The sequence below is a fragment of the Balaenoptera physalus genome (assembly GCF_965194825.1).
Source record: "Balaenoptera physalus genome assembly, chromosome: 1".
Taxonomy (NCBI): domain Eukaryota; kingdom Metazoa; phylum Chordata; class Mammalia; order Artiodactyla; family Balaenopteridae; genus Balaenoptera; species Balaenoptera physalus.
The window spans coordinates 50,430,659-50,445,203 of record NC_138882.1 but is presented as its reverse complement, the minus strand read 5'-3'; the positions used below and the strand labels follow the sequence as shown (position 1 = coordinate 50,445,203).

Sequence of the window (14,545 nt, the reverse complement as noted above, 5' to 3'; positions counted from 1 at the left end):
TCTTCTCCTAAACACACACACACACACACACACACACACACACACACACACACACGCGCGAGGACATCGGTATCATCCTTCTGTACAATCCTGAGTTTAATAGTGTTTCATCTTAACTCAGGCTGAGCCAGGCAACAGAGGGAAAGCCGAAAGTAAAGACGGTTGTATTCATCTTGTTTAGCGCTAGGTTCAGAATCAGGATGCACCTGTAAGCTGCTCTGCTTTGCTGCCCGACTCTGGAGGAACCTGACTGGGGGCAACTTTGGGTTGTAGTTCCACCGAGCACTGTGGGAGACTGTACCCCAGGGTGGAGGGGGCTGGTGGGTTCCCAGTGGGGAGTCTGTACTTTCCTCCCCTCTTTCTGCACGTGACCTGTCTCCTCCTGCCTCCCCATCAGAGATGGGCGGAAAAGCCCAGCCTTGGACCCGAGGATGACCCTTGCCTGCAGAGACAACCTCCAGAACGGGAACACGAGTGACTCCTCCAGCGGGGAGTCCAGCAGCGGGCAGTGGCCGAAGCGGGCCGCCTCCCCGTCCCACGTCCGCTTTGAGGATGAATCAGCCCGCGACGCCGAGTCCCGCTACCTCGAGCGGCTGCAGCAGCGTCAGCGCCAGGTGCTGAGCACCGCGCTGCAGCCGGCGGACCAGGGCCCCCTGCGCTCCAAGCCCGACCTCGCCGACTATGTCCACGGCGGCTGCCGGCGCCAGGACGCGGGCGCGGGGGCTCTCCACCCGCTGCTGGGCGGGCTGGAGCCCCGGGGCCTCCCCGCGCCGCCGCGCGCTCAGGGCAGCGAGAGGAGGTGCCGAGCCTGCGGCCACTGCATCGCCCCCGACCCGAGGGTCCTCCGGGAGCGCGAAGCCGCCTGCGGGATGGAGGGGGTGTTGGCGCAGCCCCGCAGCCCTCGGGGCCTGGGCGGCCCCCTCCGGCTCTTCCCTGCCGAGCCCGGACTCCACACCGAGTGGATCCGGGAGACGCACATCGGGGGCCAGGCGCGCCCAGAGGAGGTAGACTCGGCCCTGGACAGCACGGACACCTCCGACAGCTGCAGGACCGACAGTGAGGAGGCCGGGACCTCCCAGCCCAGTAGGGTCCGCGGCAGCAGCCCCCGCCTGCGGGCCTCCAGGCCTCGGGGAGGCCACAGGTGGTTCCAAAAGGCTGAAATGGGGCCGCTCCGGAGCCCTCAGGCCCCGCCCTACCTGCCTGGGCTGGAGCTAGTGGAGGTGTTGGATGAGGTGACAGAAGGCACGGGACAGACGCCTGAGGGGACTCTGCTCCCCAGAGAAGATGCTTTCTCTAAGCCTCTTGTCCAGGACTCTAACAGGGCTTCCCTGGGGTCCCAGCCTGGACCAGGGCCGGAAAATCACTGGGCTCAGCCTGTGGATTCCCGGACAGCCTATGCCATCGCTTTTTCCATGAAGGTGGGCTCCTCGGCGCCAGGCAGACAAGCCCAGGTTGTAGAGAGCCAAGAGTCTCTGGGAACTGACTCCCCGAATCAGAGCCACGCAGAGCCCTCTGCCCACCACCAGGCCCAGCAGCCAACCGCTTCCCTCTCCCCCGAAAGCTGGGTGCCGACCCCTCCCTCTTCAAAGAAAACCACCTCCCCTGTGTCTCACAGGAAGGCAGCCCTGGCTGGACTTCGCAGGCCGGGTGACCAGGGAGAGCCTATGGACGCCCCCGTGCCTTCTTCCAGAAGCGTAGTTCCCAGGGCCTGTGAGCTCACCCGGCCGCAGCCCCAGCCCCGCAGCCCCTGTGTCACCCCGTCCACCGGTCACTGCAACAACGGCACGCCCCAGGGGCTGCAGGAGCCCTGGGGAGGAGCCATCTTTGCGGGCAGTGGGGAGAAGGGCGCCTACAGCCAGAAGCCTGCAGCACCGCCGGAGGACCACGGAGATGGTAAGGGATTCCCCTGGGGCTAGGGCGGTCCTAGACCGGAGGCCACAGGCTGGGTCTGTGGCCCACCAGGCACTCCGAGTCGTCACTTACTGTTCATCTTAATAGATGACATACCCATGCACCGTTCCTATAGCAGCCCCGAGGAGCCCCCAGAGCCGCAGCGAATGTTGGGGAAGCTGGCGGGGTCCGTGGGCTGGTACAGGATTCCACATCAGCCTGGAGGCGGATTAGCCAGCTCCCCCTGGGGGCGGTGGTAGTGGGAACCCTGGAGTGTGTGCAGGAGCTCCAAGCTCTGTGGCTGCCAGAGGCCTGGGCTTTAAGAGAATTTTGCTACCAACAGAGCAGGAAGAAGCAGCAGCTCCAGGATTTACTAAGAGCAGCAAACGCCAAATAATCACACGGCTAAGGTCCTTCTGCTTGAACGTCGTCCTTTCATTCATTCACTCATTCATTCAGTACTGATTGAGCACCTGTTACAGGCCAGGCGCCCTCCTAGGCCCTGTGGGGGATGCATAAGTGAAGTAATTCAGCAGGAATCCAGCCCTCGAGACCTCCTCCATGTGGCGAAGCAGACGTGCTGTCCGGGTGCCCAGTGGGCAGAGCTCCTGCAAACAGTGCTGGGGTCGTTCTCTGGTGCCCGAGCCCTCCTAGACCCCCGAGCCTGCTGGGCAGGCTGTTAGGTTTCAGCAGGAAAGGCTGCTGAAGGATAGAGGGTATCACCTCTGCCCTTGGAAGGGGTCCTCATATCACGGGCAAATCCTGAGCACTGGCGGCCCCTGGGCTCTGATCCCCGATGTTGTGATCTGAGGTGAGCAGCTCGCAGCTCGCTCTTAGGCAGAGATAACAGGCCCAATGTGCACAGCCTTGCCTTCCTGTGCCCGCGGGCTCTGGCAGCCCTGGGGCTGTGATGGCTCGGGAGGAAACCAGGGCTTGGAAACAGAGTGGAGGAGAAGAGGGCAGAGAGGTGACAGGCCTTACTGACCTCATTGAGGATGTGGATGCCGAGCGCCCCCCTGCCCCGCCCCAGGTGTGCCGGCCACACGCTCCACTGCATGCGGGGAGCAAACACTCTCCCTTCCTTGCTCACACGAACCTTGAGGAAGCAGGCCCCACCCTGAGCTCCCGCCTGCCCTGTGCTGAGGTGTGGTTTTCTTCCCTCGGGCGGGCTCTAGGCTGGCTGCTGGCTGCCCCTACCCACTTGCTATGGGGCGTTTATTCTTTTTTTTTTTTTTAATAATTTCTTTTTTTTTAAATTAATTAATTTATTTTATTTATGGCTGTGTTGGGTCTTCGTTTCTGTGCAAGGGCTTTCTCTAGTTGTGGCAAGCGGGGGCCACTCCATCGCGATGCGCGGGCTTCTCACTATCGCGGCCTCTCTTGCTGCGGAGCACAGGCTCCAGACGCGCAGGCTCAGTAGTTGTGGCTCACGGGCCCAGTTGCTCCGCGGCATGTGGGATCTTCCCAGACCAGGGCTCGAACCCGTGTCCCCTGCATTGGCAGGCAGATTCTCAACCACTGCGCCACCAGGGAAGCCCCGGGGCGTTTATTCTGAGAGCTGCTGACCTTTCTGGGCAGCCTGGCCTCCACCTGCTGGAGACCTGGAGCAGAGGGCCGGGTGAGGCTCCTCCTCTCCTTAGCCGGGAGGTCCTGGGCTCCTCCTCTGTAACCTGAGAAGAATGATAGAACCCATCTCCTAGGAACCCATGAAATAATCTCTGTAGGGCATTTAACTCATTGTCTAGAACTTCACACGTGCTCCAAAAACGGTGGCTATCGTTTAGCTGTTAGATGTCACAGCCAGCAAGAGTGTGGTTTTTGTCCCAGGAATACAAAATCCACCCCCGCCCCCAACTATCTCTTGATATAGGAGGGACATGGCTTATCACAAGCAGCCCTTCATTTCACAGAGGTTTAGTTCTCATCTACTGTGCACGAGGTGCTGTGCTGGGGGTGATGGGGTTCAGCAGGAAATAAGACCCCTCCCTGCTTCGTGTGTGTCTCACCACTAACTCCACTGCTCTCGTGGGGCTCCCACTTCTCTCCATCTTCCTCTGGCTCTCCTGCCTCTGTCGTTGGGTTGGGAACGTACCCCCCCCCACCTCCCGCCGCCCATGACCCATGGGGATGGATCAGTGACACCGGAGGGATGCTGTGGCTATTGCAGGAGGACTCCAGGGCTGTCTCGCCTCAGCAGCTGTTGGCACCATCAGCTCCATGGGCATCACCTTCTCCCCGGCCTCAGAGGAGCCAGCGTCCAGCCAGGAACCAGAGGGCGGCCTGCAGAGGACAGAGCCGAGTTCTGTAGGGCATGTGTCATCCCGGTGAGTGACAGGAGCAAGAGCCCTGACGCAGGAGGTGGGGGATTAGGGCACTGGGGGGGGGGGGGGAAGAGACCCCCTGGAGTGGTAGCGTGATAAGCTGACTACTCCCCAGTCCTCGGGGGACTCCTAGACTAGGTGCAAGCGTGGCACCCCAGCACTCCTTTGCCAGCCCTGTTCAGTCTAGTGTACGTGGTTATTCGCTCACTGAGCTTTCACTGAATGGCCTGAAGCTCCAGGCACTGTGCTAGGCACAGCTGCGCGGACAGTCCCAGCCCTCGAGGTGCTCCCAGGATGGGCTCTCCATCTGAGAGGACTTGCTACTGACTCTGGGCTGGGAAACAGCCCGGCACGCATGTCTCCGTGCTCTCCTCCAGCACTGAGGGTCTGAGTGTTTGCTCTGGCGCCTCAGAGCCTTGGTGAGCTGGTCCTGTGGCCGGGCCTTCTCTTCTCCACTACGCACCATTCCTGGTGACATGTAGCCCGAGGCTTCACGTGCCACTGAAGCCAGATCTCTAGCCCCGTGTGCTCCCCAGAACTCCAGATTCGTGTATCCAGCTCCCCCGGCATCTCCGCTAGGATGCCTGAAAGGCCTAGTGGAAGTCTCGATCACTCTCGACAAAAGCTGCTTCCCCGGGCCCTCCTCCCGGCAAACACACAGCACACCGCCATCCACACAGAGCTCACGCCCCGACTCAGGGCGTCATCTTGGCTGCCCCCTCCCCCTTCTCTCCCACCCTCATCCACTGGCAAGTCCTCTTCGGCTCCTGCAGCCACCTGGACGGCATTTCTCCGGGTCTCAGTGCATTCCTTCTTTCTGTGCAAATCTAATTGTCCCTCCCTGCTCTCTGCCTTCCCTCTCGCCCCTGCAGTTCCTTCTCCATACAACAGTCCGAGGAATCTTTTTAAAACCTTAATTAAATGGTGTCATTTCTCCTGCTGAAACCCCCCAATGGTTTTTCCTCTCACTTGGAATAGAATTCAAACCCCTTACCTTGGCTTATAACACTCAGTGTAATCCGGCCTCGGCCCACCTGTCTGACCCCATCTGACCCCTCTTTCCCCCTTTGCTCATTATGTTGAAGTCCTGTGGACCTGGCCCCATTATGTCCTTGAACCCGCCACACACTGAGCCTCTTCCTGCCCAGAGCTGTGATTTCAGCTGTTCCCTTGCCCTGGAATTCTCACCTCCGGGCTCGACAGGACTGGCTCCTTCCTGCCATTCAGCCCTCGGTTTAAATGTCATCTTCTCAGAGAGACCTTCCCCAGCCACCGTGTCACTCTCTGCTTTACCCTGCTCATCGGTTGCTGGTGGGTTTTCTCCTTTGTTCACTAGTCTGTTGTTTGTAAGCTCCCAAGAGTAAGGGTCTTGCCTGTCATGTTTATCACATACCCCAGTTATCTGCCAAGAAGAGGCCTAGAAGAGGTTCTGAAGAAATATTGGATGGATGGACGATTGAGTGAACCCATAGTTGAGTGTGACACCAAGGGTCTTGTCTGAGCTGCTCCCTAAAGGCTACCCAAGCAGAGTATCCTGCAGAAGTCCGCGCGGCCTTTCTTTCTGCAGCCTGCCTGTCACTTTGTCTGTGCGGCAGTGGTGCGGGCCCTCCTGGGGCACACAGGATGGGCCCTTGCCTCCTCCAGCCCTCTCCCACCCACCTCATGTCCACCTTTGCGTTTCAGAGCATTGCCAGGGGTCAGTGTGGGACCCAGCCTGCCCTCAGCTGCCCCTTCTGACAAGAACAAGAAAAGCAGCGGCAGCATCTCCTCCACCCTGGGGCTGAAAAAGTTCTTCTTGGCCCTGACAAGTCAGGGCACAAGGCCCAAGCTGGGCAAGTCCCGCAGCTACAGTGTGGAGCAGCTGCAGCCCCCTGCGCCCAGCCCGGCTTCACACACCAGCGCCCCCAAAATGAAGAGAGCCCCATCGTTACAATCCCTGCATCCGGTGAGTCCCAAGGGCCCAGCCGAGGGGTGTGTGAGGCCAGCGGGGGTGTAGCCACCATTGGAATGAAAGGTGGAAGGAGGAAAGAAGTGCTGAGGGTGCTGCCCAAGGAGTCCCAGGTGGAGAAAGGGAAGCTACTGGCATCCCCACAGTCCATCCGTGAGACGTGGATTCCCTGGACGCAGTGGGGGTGGGCAGCGCCCAAGCTTCTGTCCTTCCACCCCGCGGCCCCAGCCTGGGCTCATCCTAGACCCCCGCCCTCACTCTGCCACCTCTGCCCAGTCCTGGTGTCGACTGCCTGATCGTTCTGGAACCTTTTCCGTGGCCACAGCCACTCTGTTAGCCTAGCACAGATCACTTCACACCTGGATCACCTCAACGGCCTCCTGACGAGCATCCCTGCCCTGTCTTTCCCCACGTGGTTTTTCAGAGTGGTCCTTCTGGTGTGCAAATCTGGCCTTGCCATCCCCTCGTTGAACACCTGCCGTTGGTCCCTTATCACCCCCAGGATAAAGTTCTGGTCACTCGACATTGCCAAAGGGTTTCTGTGATCTGACTGTGTTCATCTCATCACTCTTCTAACACTTGACCCCATTTATCCTTGACTTTGCAGTTCTGTAATCAGGCCACACAGTCTGACTTTGAACCTTCCCCGGAAATGCTCTTCTCTACCTGCTAACGTCTGCTCATCCATCAACACTGAAGGCACTGCCTTCTCCAGGAAGCCGCTTCCAGTCCCTCCTTGGGCTGAGCTGGGCACCTCTGCTCTGTCTTCCCTTCTCATCCTGTGCTTCCCTCCTTCACGGAACTTGTCACATAGTATTTTAACTTTTGTCTGTGTCCCCTCAGTGGAATGTGATTCCCTGTGGAGATACTACTTGATCTTTATATTCCAAATATTTAGTATGATGATTAGTATGGTAGACATACTCAATACACAGTGAATGAATGAGTGAGTGAGTGAGTGAATGCAGGGCAACCTGCTGAAGTTCCCCCTCCCACGTGCTAGAGGATAAACCAACAGCAAACCAACAGTAGCACCTAACTCTCAGCTATGTCTCTGAAAGTGCTGTTCTATTCCAGGTGTTTCCAGGTATTATATCTATTCTTCTCTTTCCTGCTCCCTCCTCTGGGCAGAACGAGGCAGGCGATTGCAGTTTGGGGCATTGGAGCCTTTCATTCTTCAGGCTGAAGTAGGGAAGAGAACGCAGGCTGAATGAAAATTCCATTGGTTGTCTTGCACCCCGTACAGAATAAATATTTGCTGGATGAATGAATGGAAGACAAAGAAACAAAAGCAAAGCCATGTCAAGCTGGGGACAAAAGCCTAGAGTGGCATTGTGCTCCAGAAATTTGCTGCTTTTCTCATGAAGTTAGATTTGTCCCCAGTGTGTCTGAGCCGTGGTGCCAGGATGTATGGCCATCAAAGCTTCAATCTCTGTAAACCCAAGGGAAATGAAAGCCCGTTAGTGTAGGAGAGGGGTTATGGGCAATGTAAGCCAAGTGGGCAAAGTTAGGAAGTAAGCTGGCCAAGAAAGAGTGGGAGCAAGTGCCAGGAGGACTGCGCAGCAGAAAGAATTGTTCAAGAACTGAAAAGAGAACATGAAAGAAGACTCCAGCTCACCCTGGTATATTCACGACATATCTCAGGGTGAACACCTTCCTGTTAGACTGTTGTGTTGACAAGTGTGTGTGGAGAGAGGGTGGATGGCTGCTGCCCTGGCTTGGTTTTCCTTTTGCCCTCCTGAGTGGGCAGTGGGCACCTTCGCCATTTGGGCTGCTCCCACGTCCTCTAGTGGCTATGGCTCTTTGACCTTTGCACCTGCATCTGGAAGGCTCCTCCCTTCTCCCCTCCCCCCGTTTCCCTGGGGAACGCTTGCTTGTCTTTCCGTTCTGAGTTGACTTCTCCCAGAAGGCCCTCTGGAACCCTGAGGCAAGGTCAGGGCCCCCTCTTAAGCTTCTTGATAATACATCTTCCTGAGAGCACGGATTTCCAATGTGATAAATAATGTGTGCGGTATTTGTTTAGAAGTCGGCCTCTCCCTGCCTCCCACCCCCACCCTTGGAATAGCCTCCTCACTGGGTCAGTTTCTAGAACACAGATCTGACCTTGTAACTCTTCTGATTAACATCACTCAGTGGCTCCTCAGCAGGTCATATAAGGTCCTGCCGGGTGTGGCCCCTCGGCTCCAGCCTTTCTCCCATCACCTCTGCAGGCCAGCCACCTAGACCATGAGTATGTTCCAGAACATCCATGCTTTCTCCCATCTCCCTCTGTCTGCATCTGCTATTTCTTCTGCCTGGAACACCCCACCTCCGTCTTCACCTGGAGAGCTCATACTTCAGGCCCCGCCCAGGCGTCAGCTCCTCCAGTGCCCTGGAGCCTCCTGAGCTGAGTCTGTCTCTGCTTCCCTGCACAGCGTTGTCCATGCTTCCAGCCTCACACTTACAACATGCATTTAGGGCTTTTGACCTGTCCATGCTCACCTCACCCCCATCATGGTGCGAACTCCTTGAGGGACTTCCGTCTTGTCCATCTTTTTAATGCACAGTGTTTTAAGGTGCATACTTGATAACATTTTTAACGTCAGCGATCATAAAAGGGATATTAAAGAATCACAAACTATTTAAGATTTTAACTCTACAATTGTGTTTATTATTCTGTGATTAATTTGATTTCACCCTTTTTTCATAATCAAGGAAGAAATTAGATTTTCTTAATAAGTGAGATAATTAGCCTTACCCTATTCAGTTGTTATTTCAGCCCCCAATTTTTTTTACTTTGAAGCTTCAAAACGCCTACATAGGCCCATCTCCTTAAGTAAGTTATGGTTATTCCTGTTAAGCACTTTGAAGTAATGACAAAAACTTGTGCCATTACTTTCTTAGCAGGCCCTCAGGTTCATGGTTGGGGTCCCCTCTCTGTCAACCCCTTGCCAGGTGGCTTTTCTCACCTGCAATATTGGGCCTTTCCCACTAGGTGTCACCCTCTCGCCAACGTCGGAAAGCTGCCTCTTTTCAGAACCTCCATTCTCTGCTGAGTGGCAAGGTGGACCGGTCCAACCTCTACCTGGTAGGGGAGCCAGGGGATCACAATGCAGCTGACAGGTAAGAGTGGGCAAGTGGTTTGGAGTGTAAACCCAGGGCATGGACAGTGGAGCTAGATGCTTAACTCCTTCCTGCCTTAGCAGCACGGCCCGAGGGGGGGGTCCCTTTAAAAGAGAAAGTGAGGCTGGCTACCTGTGCCTCAGTTGCCTCAGGGGTCTTGGAGGCCACTCCTCGGTGCCCTTGTCCTGTGCAACTGGACAGGGGTTGGGGTTTCTGTAGAGTTGGAAGGTTTGATTCCTCTGTCCCTCTACTATCTAATGACATTTTGAAATCAGAATGTTCAGGGAGCTTCCTTAGCCCAGCTAAAGATCTGACTGAAGATCCAGAGACAGGGCCCCCAAAGAGGCCCTCGCCCTGTGACCCTGTCTAGAGAAATCCACCCTCTCTGATGAGACCTGCTAGGCTAGCTGCTCTTACCCGGGGCTCCATGGAGGAACTTCAGGGGGTCCATTAACTCCTGGAAGTTTTATGTAAAATTAAAGCTTTCGCCAGATTCTCAGATCTCTGCACCTAAAAAGGTTAACAACCACTGCTCTTGGGGGAGGGGCTTCTGGGTCTGCAGCGGGCTCTGCGGAGCCTCAGATGGCTGTGGGAACCCGCCAGGCGCAGCCCTGGCTCGTGGCCTCCGCCGTCTTTCAGCCAGGGCGGGGCTGGGCCCCAGTGCTGGCCCTCTTTGCCCTCACTCGCCTGCGGCCCCTCACAGGCCAGCCAAGGCGCCGCCCCGGCGCTCCCTCAGCGTGGAGGACGTGAGTGCCCCGGGCCTGGCTCGTGCCGTGGGCCGCATGGTGGAGGTGTTCCCGGATGGCACGAGCCAGCTGCAGCTACAGCGCTCCCCGAAGGGCACTTTCGGCTTCTGTGTGGCCTCTGGGAATGGACGCCGGGACTCAGGTAGGACCCCCGCCTCCCTTTTCTGGCTCCACAGCCCCGGGGCCTTGGCAAACCACTGCAGTGCCTTCTGGCTGTGGTTGTTTTCCGCTTCCTGTCTTTGGCTGAACAATGAGCTCTGGACTCAGAGAGCCTCTCAGAGAAAGGACTGGAATTCTCCCCTCAAGGGGGTAGAGATGGCAGGCTTGCTCCACTGTCCCTCTGTCCATCTTGAAATCAGAATCTCGGTGCCATCTTTTCACTGGAGAGCCCGAGGGAGGTTGTCTGTGCTGCCTGGTTCTCTGGCTCCCTTTGACGTGGCTGGTGTGTTTAACTGGTTCCCCTCCTCTAGCTGTGGAGTATGTCTGGGCACGTGGACCGTGCCTGCCTGTCTGTGCATCCAGGCCCCTCCCTCAGGGCTGGCTCCTGCCGGGCCTGTTCGCATGTATCCTGGCTCCAGGCCCCTGGCTGGGCGGCCTGCTGGGTCTTGATTCAGTGCTGGCAGGATCAGGGAGGGGCTGTGAACATCCTTCTGCACTCCGGCCAGCTCTCAGCCCTGCCCCGTGAATCTTGCAGGGCAAAATGACTTCCCCAGGCCTTTACGCAAAGTCTGTGGGTCAGAATCCATCACAGGGCAAGGGACCTTGACATACATTTCTCAGATGAGATGAGTAAGGAAGGAAGACAGACGTGCAGGAGTGGGAAGGAGAGGAGAGAGAGGAGGAAGAAAGGGAGAGACAGACACAGAAAGACACGCTCAAAGCTGCCCTGGCTGGGCTGTGCCGCGGAGGGTTTAGTCCTCTGCTTTGATCTCCTAGGTCAAGATTATTTAGCTGGCTGAAATCTGCCTGCTGCCAGAGTTGCAGACCACAGCGAGTTCTTGCGTATGTTCCATCATTCATTTTTCAACAATATACGTTGAGCACCTACTGGGTGTTGTAGATACTGGGGATAGAGCAGTAAATGGAACAGAGAAAATCCTCATCCTCAGGAGGATGCATTCTCATGAGGAAGCTAGACTGTATCTACAAATATATATATATGTTTATTTATTTATTTATATTTATTTATATATTTTATATATACATATAATGTGTTATATGTATGTCAGATGGCGAAGAGTACTAAGAAACAAACACAAATAAAGCAGGATAAGGCCCAAGGGCAGTGAGTATGGGAGTACCGGTGGGGCAGCTTTTCTGAGAAGAGACCCCTGAGCAGACAGACACTGGAGTGAAGTGAGGGTGGGCCATGTGGTGTCTGGGGAAGTGTGTTCCAGGCAGAGGGAACAGCCAGTGCGAGGCCCTGAGGGCTGGGAATGAGCGTGGCCTGTGGGAGGAACTGCAAGGAGGTCAAGCTGGACAGAAAGGGGTGAAGGGGAGAGACTGAGCTGAGGGCAGAAAGGTGGGGAGATAGCTGAGCCCAGAAATGGGGGAGAGAGACTGAGCTGAGGGCAGAAGGGGCTTTCTTGCCAGTGAGACCGGAGCCACCAGGGGCTTGGAGCAGGGACTGACGTGCTCTGATTGAACACTTTAACAGGCTCACTGGCTGCTGTGTTGAGAATAGACCCTAGTGGGGTGACAGTGGAACCAGGAAGACCACTTTTAGGGCTATTTCAACAGTCCAGGAAAGACATGGTGGTGGCGGCTTAGACTGGGGTGGCTGTGGAGGTGGTGAGAAGTGGCCGGGGTCTGGTTGACTTGAAGGTAGTTTTGACTATTTGCTGATGGATTTTACATGACTGCGAGAGGAAGGGAGGACGAGTTTCTCCCCACTCTGGCCCTCAGGAGGGTGCCTGTCTGTCCTCACAGGGAGATGGCCATTGTGAGCATATGTTGACCATTGCAAAGTGCTCCACGGGCTGTTAGCCACTCTGCCTGTTCCTCCAGCTTCCTGTCTCCTTCGGTGAGGGAGACAGGCTCTCCCAGAGAGGCAGCATGCAGGCATAGTTAGACGACAGAGTGTGGTTTGTACTCCAGCGCCTCTGCTGGCTGTGTGACCTTGAGCAGGTTACTTACCCACTCTGAGCCTCAGGTCTCTAATTTGTAAAATGAAGCTAATGAAACCCTACCTGGAAGAGTCATAAGGAGCATTCAGTGAGGTACATGGGAAAGTGCCTGGCCCATTTCTTCCCTTCCCTCTTCAGAAAAAGAATGTGTATTGGGGGAGTAGAACTCCAGACGGGGGCAGACATGATCTGAGTCATCTGTCAATGTGAGATCATACCCAACTGGCCATTCTGCTATGCCCCCCATCCTCCCCAAAAGTCCCTTTAGGCCCCTTTGCAGGCAGTGGGACCCCCTCCCCCATCCCCTGTCATGGACTGCTGATGGGCAGGGGTCTCTAATGACCAAGAGCTTCTTGGGCTCTGCCCTGGCCCGCTCCCCAGGATGCCCCTCACCTGGTTGGTGCAAGCTCTTCCCTGTCGTGCCCAGCTGGTGCCCTGCTCCTGCTGCTGCAGTTGGCTGCTGGATGTCACGCAGAGCTCCCCTCACACATGGAACATGGCTGGTGCTGGTGCCTCCTTGCCACAGGCCGTGCTCCAGCAGCCAAGGGTCACTTCTCCTGGGCCTCAGAGGGGCCGTGAGCTGGGGCTGGTTTGCATTCCTCACTAAAACATCAAGATGCTGGTGTTACTTGCCGGCTATCACATCTGATTCTGTACAGGCATGTGAGAACAGCAGGCTTCGCCTTCTGCTTCTAATTGAATACAACACAGAGATCATACATCCTTAACAAAGGCCGTTTCCAGCAGACAGTAAATGCCTACGATAGCAGTCTCTCTGTCATATTTGTGTCGTGACTTTCAGTTGTGAAACCTACCCCAGGCATGACAGCAGTGTCTGGTCCTCCAGCTGCATTCTTTTGGGTTTTCTCATCACTCCCCACTGGCATGTTCTGTGGTACAGCAGCCGTTTCTGCCGGCTCCACCCCTGCCCTCCTTACCTGCCTCTCCCCATGCCACCAACACGCAGACAGGGCAGACAAGCTGTTAAAGGACCCAGAAAGAAGAGGGAAAGGATAGGGCAAGGGCTGAGAGAAAAGCCCTGTGCAGCCAAGATGGCAGACAGACCTTGTCAGGAGGGAGCCGGCCTTGCAGGAAAGGCTCAGCTCTGCCAAGAAGCACTGAGAGGCAGTTCCACAGGTCAGACCAGGGAGAAGGAGTATGTCAACAGATCCGATTTGCTACAGCCAGAGCTGCAAACCTTCAGGTGCCTTAGAGGAGGTTTCAATGCACTTTCAAACCCGAATTTCAGAGGGTGGGCTCTGAAAAGCTTGACTTCTGTTGGGGCCAGAAGCTCCTGCGGGGCTGGGCAGACAAGAAGATGACCTTCCACTCGTCCAAGACATCTTAAAAGGCTTCCAGCCGGAGACTGGGGGACCAGACGAGATGCTCTTTCGGGTCCCTTCTAAGGAAGCTGATTTTAGGAAGAGGAAGCAGGGAGTCAGGGGTGGACAGCTGCGTAATGTTTCTAATCAGCCAGCCAAGTCCAGGCTGGGGAGCAGCGAGGGTGCTTAAGGCAACGCTAACCTGACCCCGTGAGTCCTGCAGGGGCTGTCGCGGCATAGGGTCCCCACCCTGCAGTCCTCCCGCGCAAGGGGCTGAGCTCTGCACACCCGCGCTCACTCGGTGCGTCCGGATGGAGGGCACCCAGCTTTCCCTGGAAGAGCCTGTGCTCCCTTACTGTCAGGTGGAAGCAGCTGACGGACAGTTTGAAAGGTTTTCAGCAGAAGTTGAGGCAAGAGGGGCTCCCTCAGCTGGACCGTCCTGCACTGTGTAGCGAGGGAGCCCAGCCCAGCCAGCCCGAGGCTTCCAGAGCCTTCCAGAGCCTGCTCCACTGAGTTCCTCGAATTGAACCCCAGGAAAGGAGAAGCAGGTTCTTCCCAGGCTCACCCTACCTTAGAGACCCAGGGAATGGTCCCAGCCAGGTGGGGCCTCTTGGGGTCACTGAGGGGAGAGAGTATGTGTGAAGAAGGGAAAAGTGAGCCACGATGACTTTAAACACAGGGCCAGAATTTCTATGTTTCTTGGGCTTTTGCCCAGAAGCCTCTGAATCCTAAGTAAGGAACAGTATCCGAGGAAGACTGAGGCCAGGGCTGGTCCCAGACAATCCTGTGAAGCAAACCAGGTTTGGATTTGACCTCAGCCACGTTCGCTACTCCAGTGGTACCATCCACCACCCAGCTACTTGAGGGCAGCAGCTGGGTCTTATTTGTGAATCCCACCTAGCAGGGTGCCAGGCATGTAGTAGGTCTTTGTCTCAATTTTTCAACATTTTCCTCCTTATTTTACAATCAAAGCTTATCCCAGAAAAAGATAAGATTAGCTCATTCACACTGGGGTGTACATGAATAATAACAGCTTAAAGCATTATTTGTATTAGGAGGATTTTAAAAGAGGAGACAGAGAAATGAAGTC

General features: G+C 56.0%; 2 protein-coding genes across 4 annotated transcripts in view; one reads left to right on the top strand and one right to left on the bottom strand.

Annotated features, from left to right (window-relative positions):
• STX6 (syntaxin 6) overlaps positions 1 to 14,545 on the bottom strand; it is a 75,393-nt gene that overhangs the window by 6,212 nt on the left and 54,636 nt on the right. For 2 of the 3 annotated variants that reach the window (XM_082465624.1, XM_082465626.1), the window contains one exon: positions 12,527 to 12,736. In XM_082465624.1, the coding sequence (XP_082321750.1) occupies positions 12,527 to 12,736 (210 nt within the window). Of the gene's footprint in view, positions 1 to 6,316; positions 7,592 to 12,526; positions 12,737 to 14,545 lie in introns of those variants that run through there. The other variant, XM_082465625.1, reaches the window with a different exon arrangement.
• The window catches only part of KIAA1614, a 37,213-nt gene that overhangs the window by 21,234 nt on the left and 1,434 nt on the right, over positions 1 to 14,545 (top strand). Inside the window, exons 5-9 of the mRNA XM_082465152.1 lie at positions 398 to 1,893; positions 4,058 to 4,214; positions 5,895 to 6,156; positions 9,134 to 9,261; positions 9,965 to 10,149. Coding sequence (XP_082321278.1) covers positions 398 to 1,893; positions 4,058 to 4,214; positions 5,895 to 6,156; positions 9,134 to 9,261; positions 9,965 to 10,149 — 2,228 coding nt within the window. The remainder of the gene's footprint in view (positions 1 to 397; positions 1,894 to 4,057; positions 4,215 to 5,894; positions 6,157 to 9,133; positions 9,262 to 9,964; positions 10,150 to 14,545) is intronic.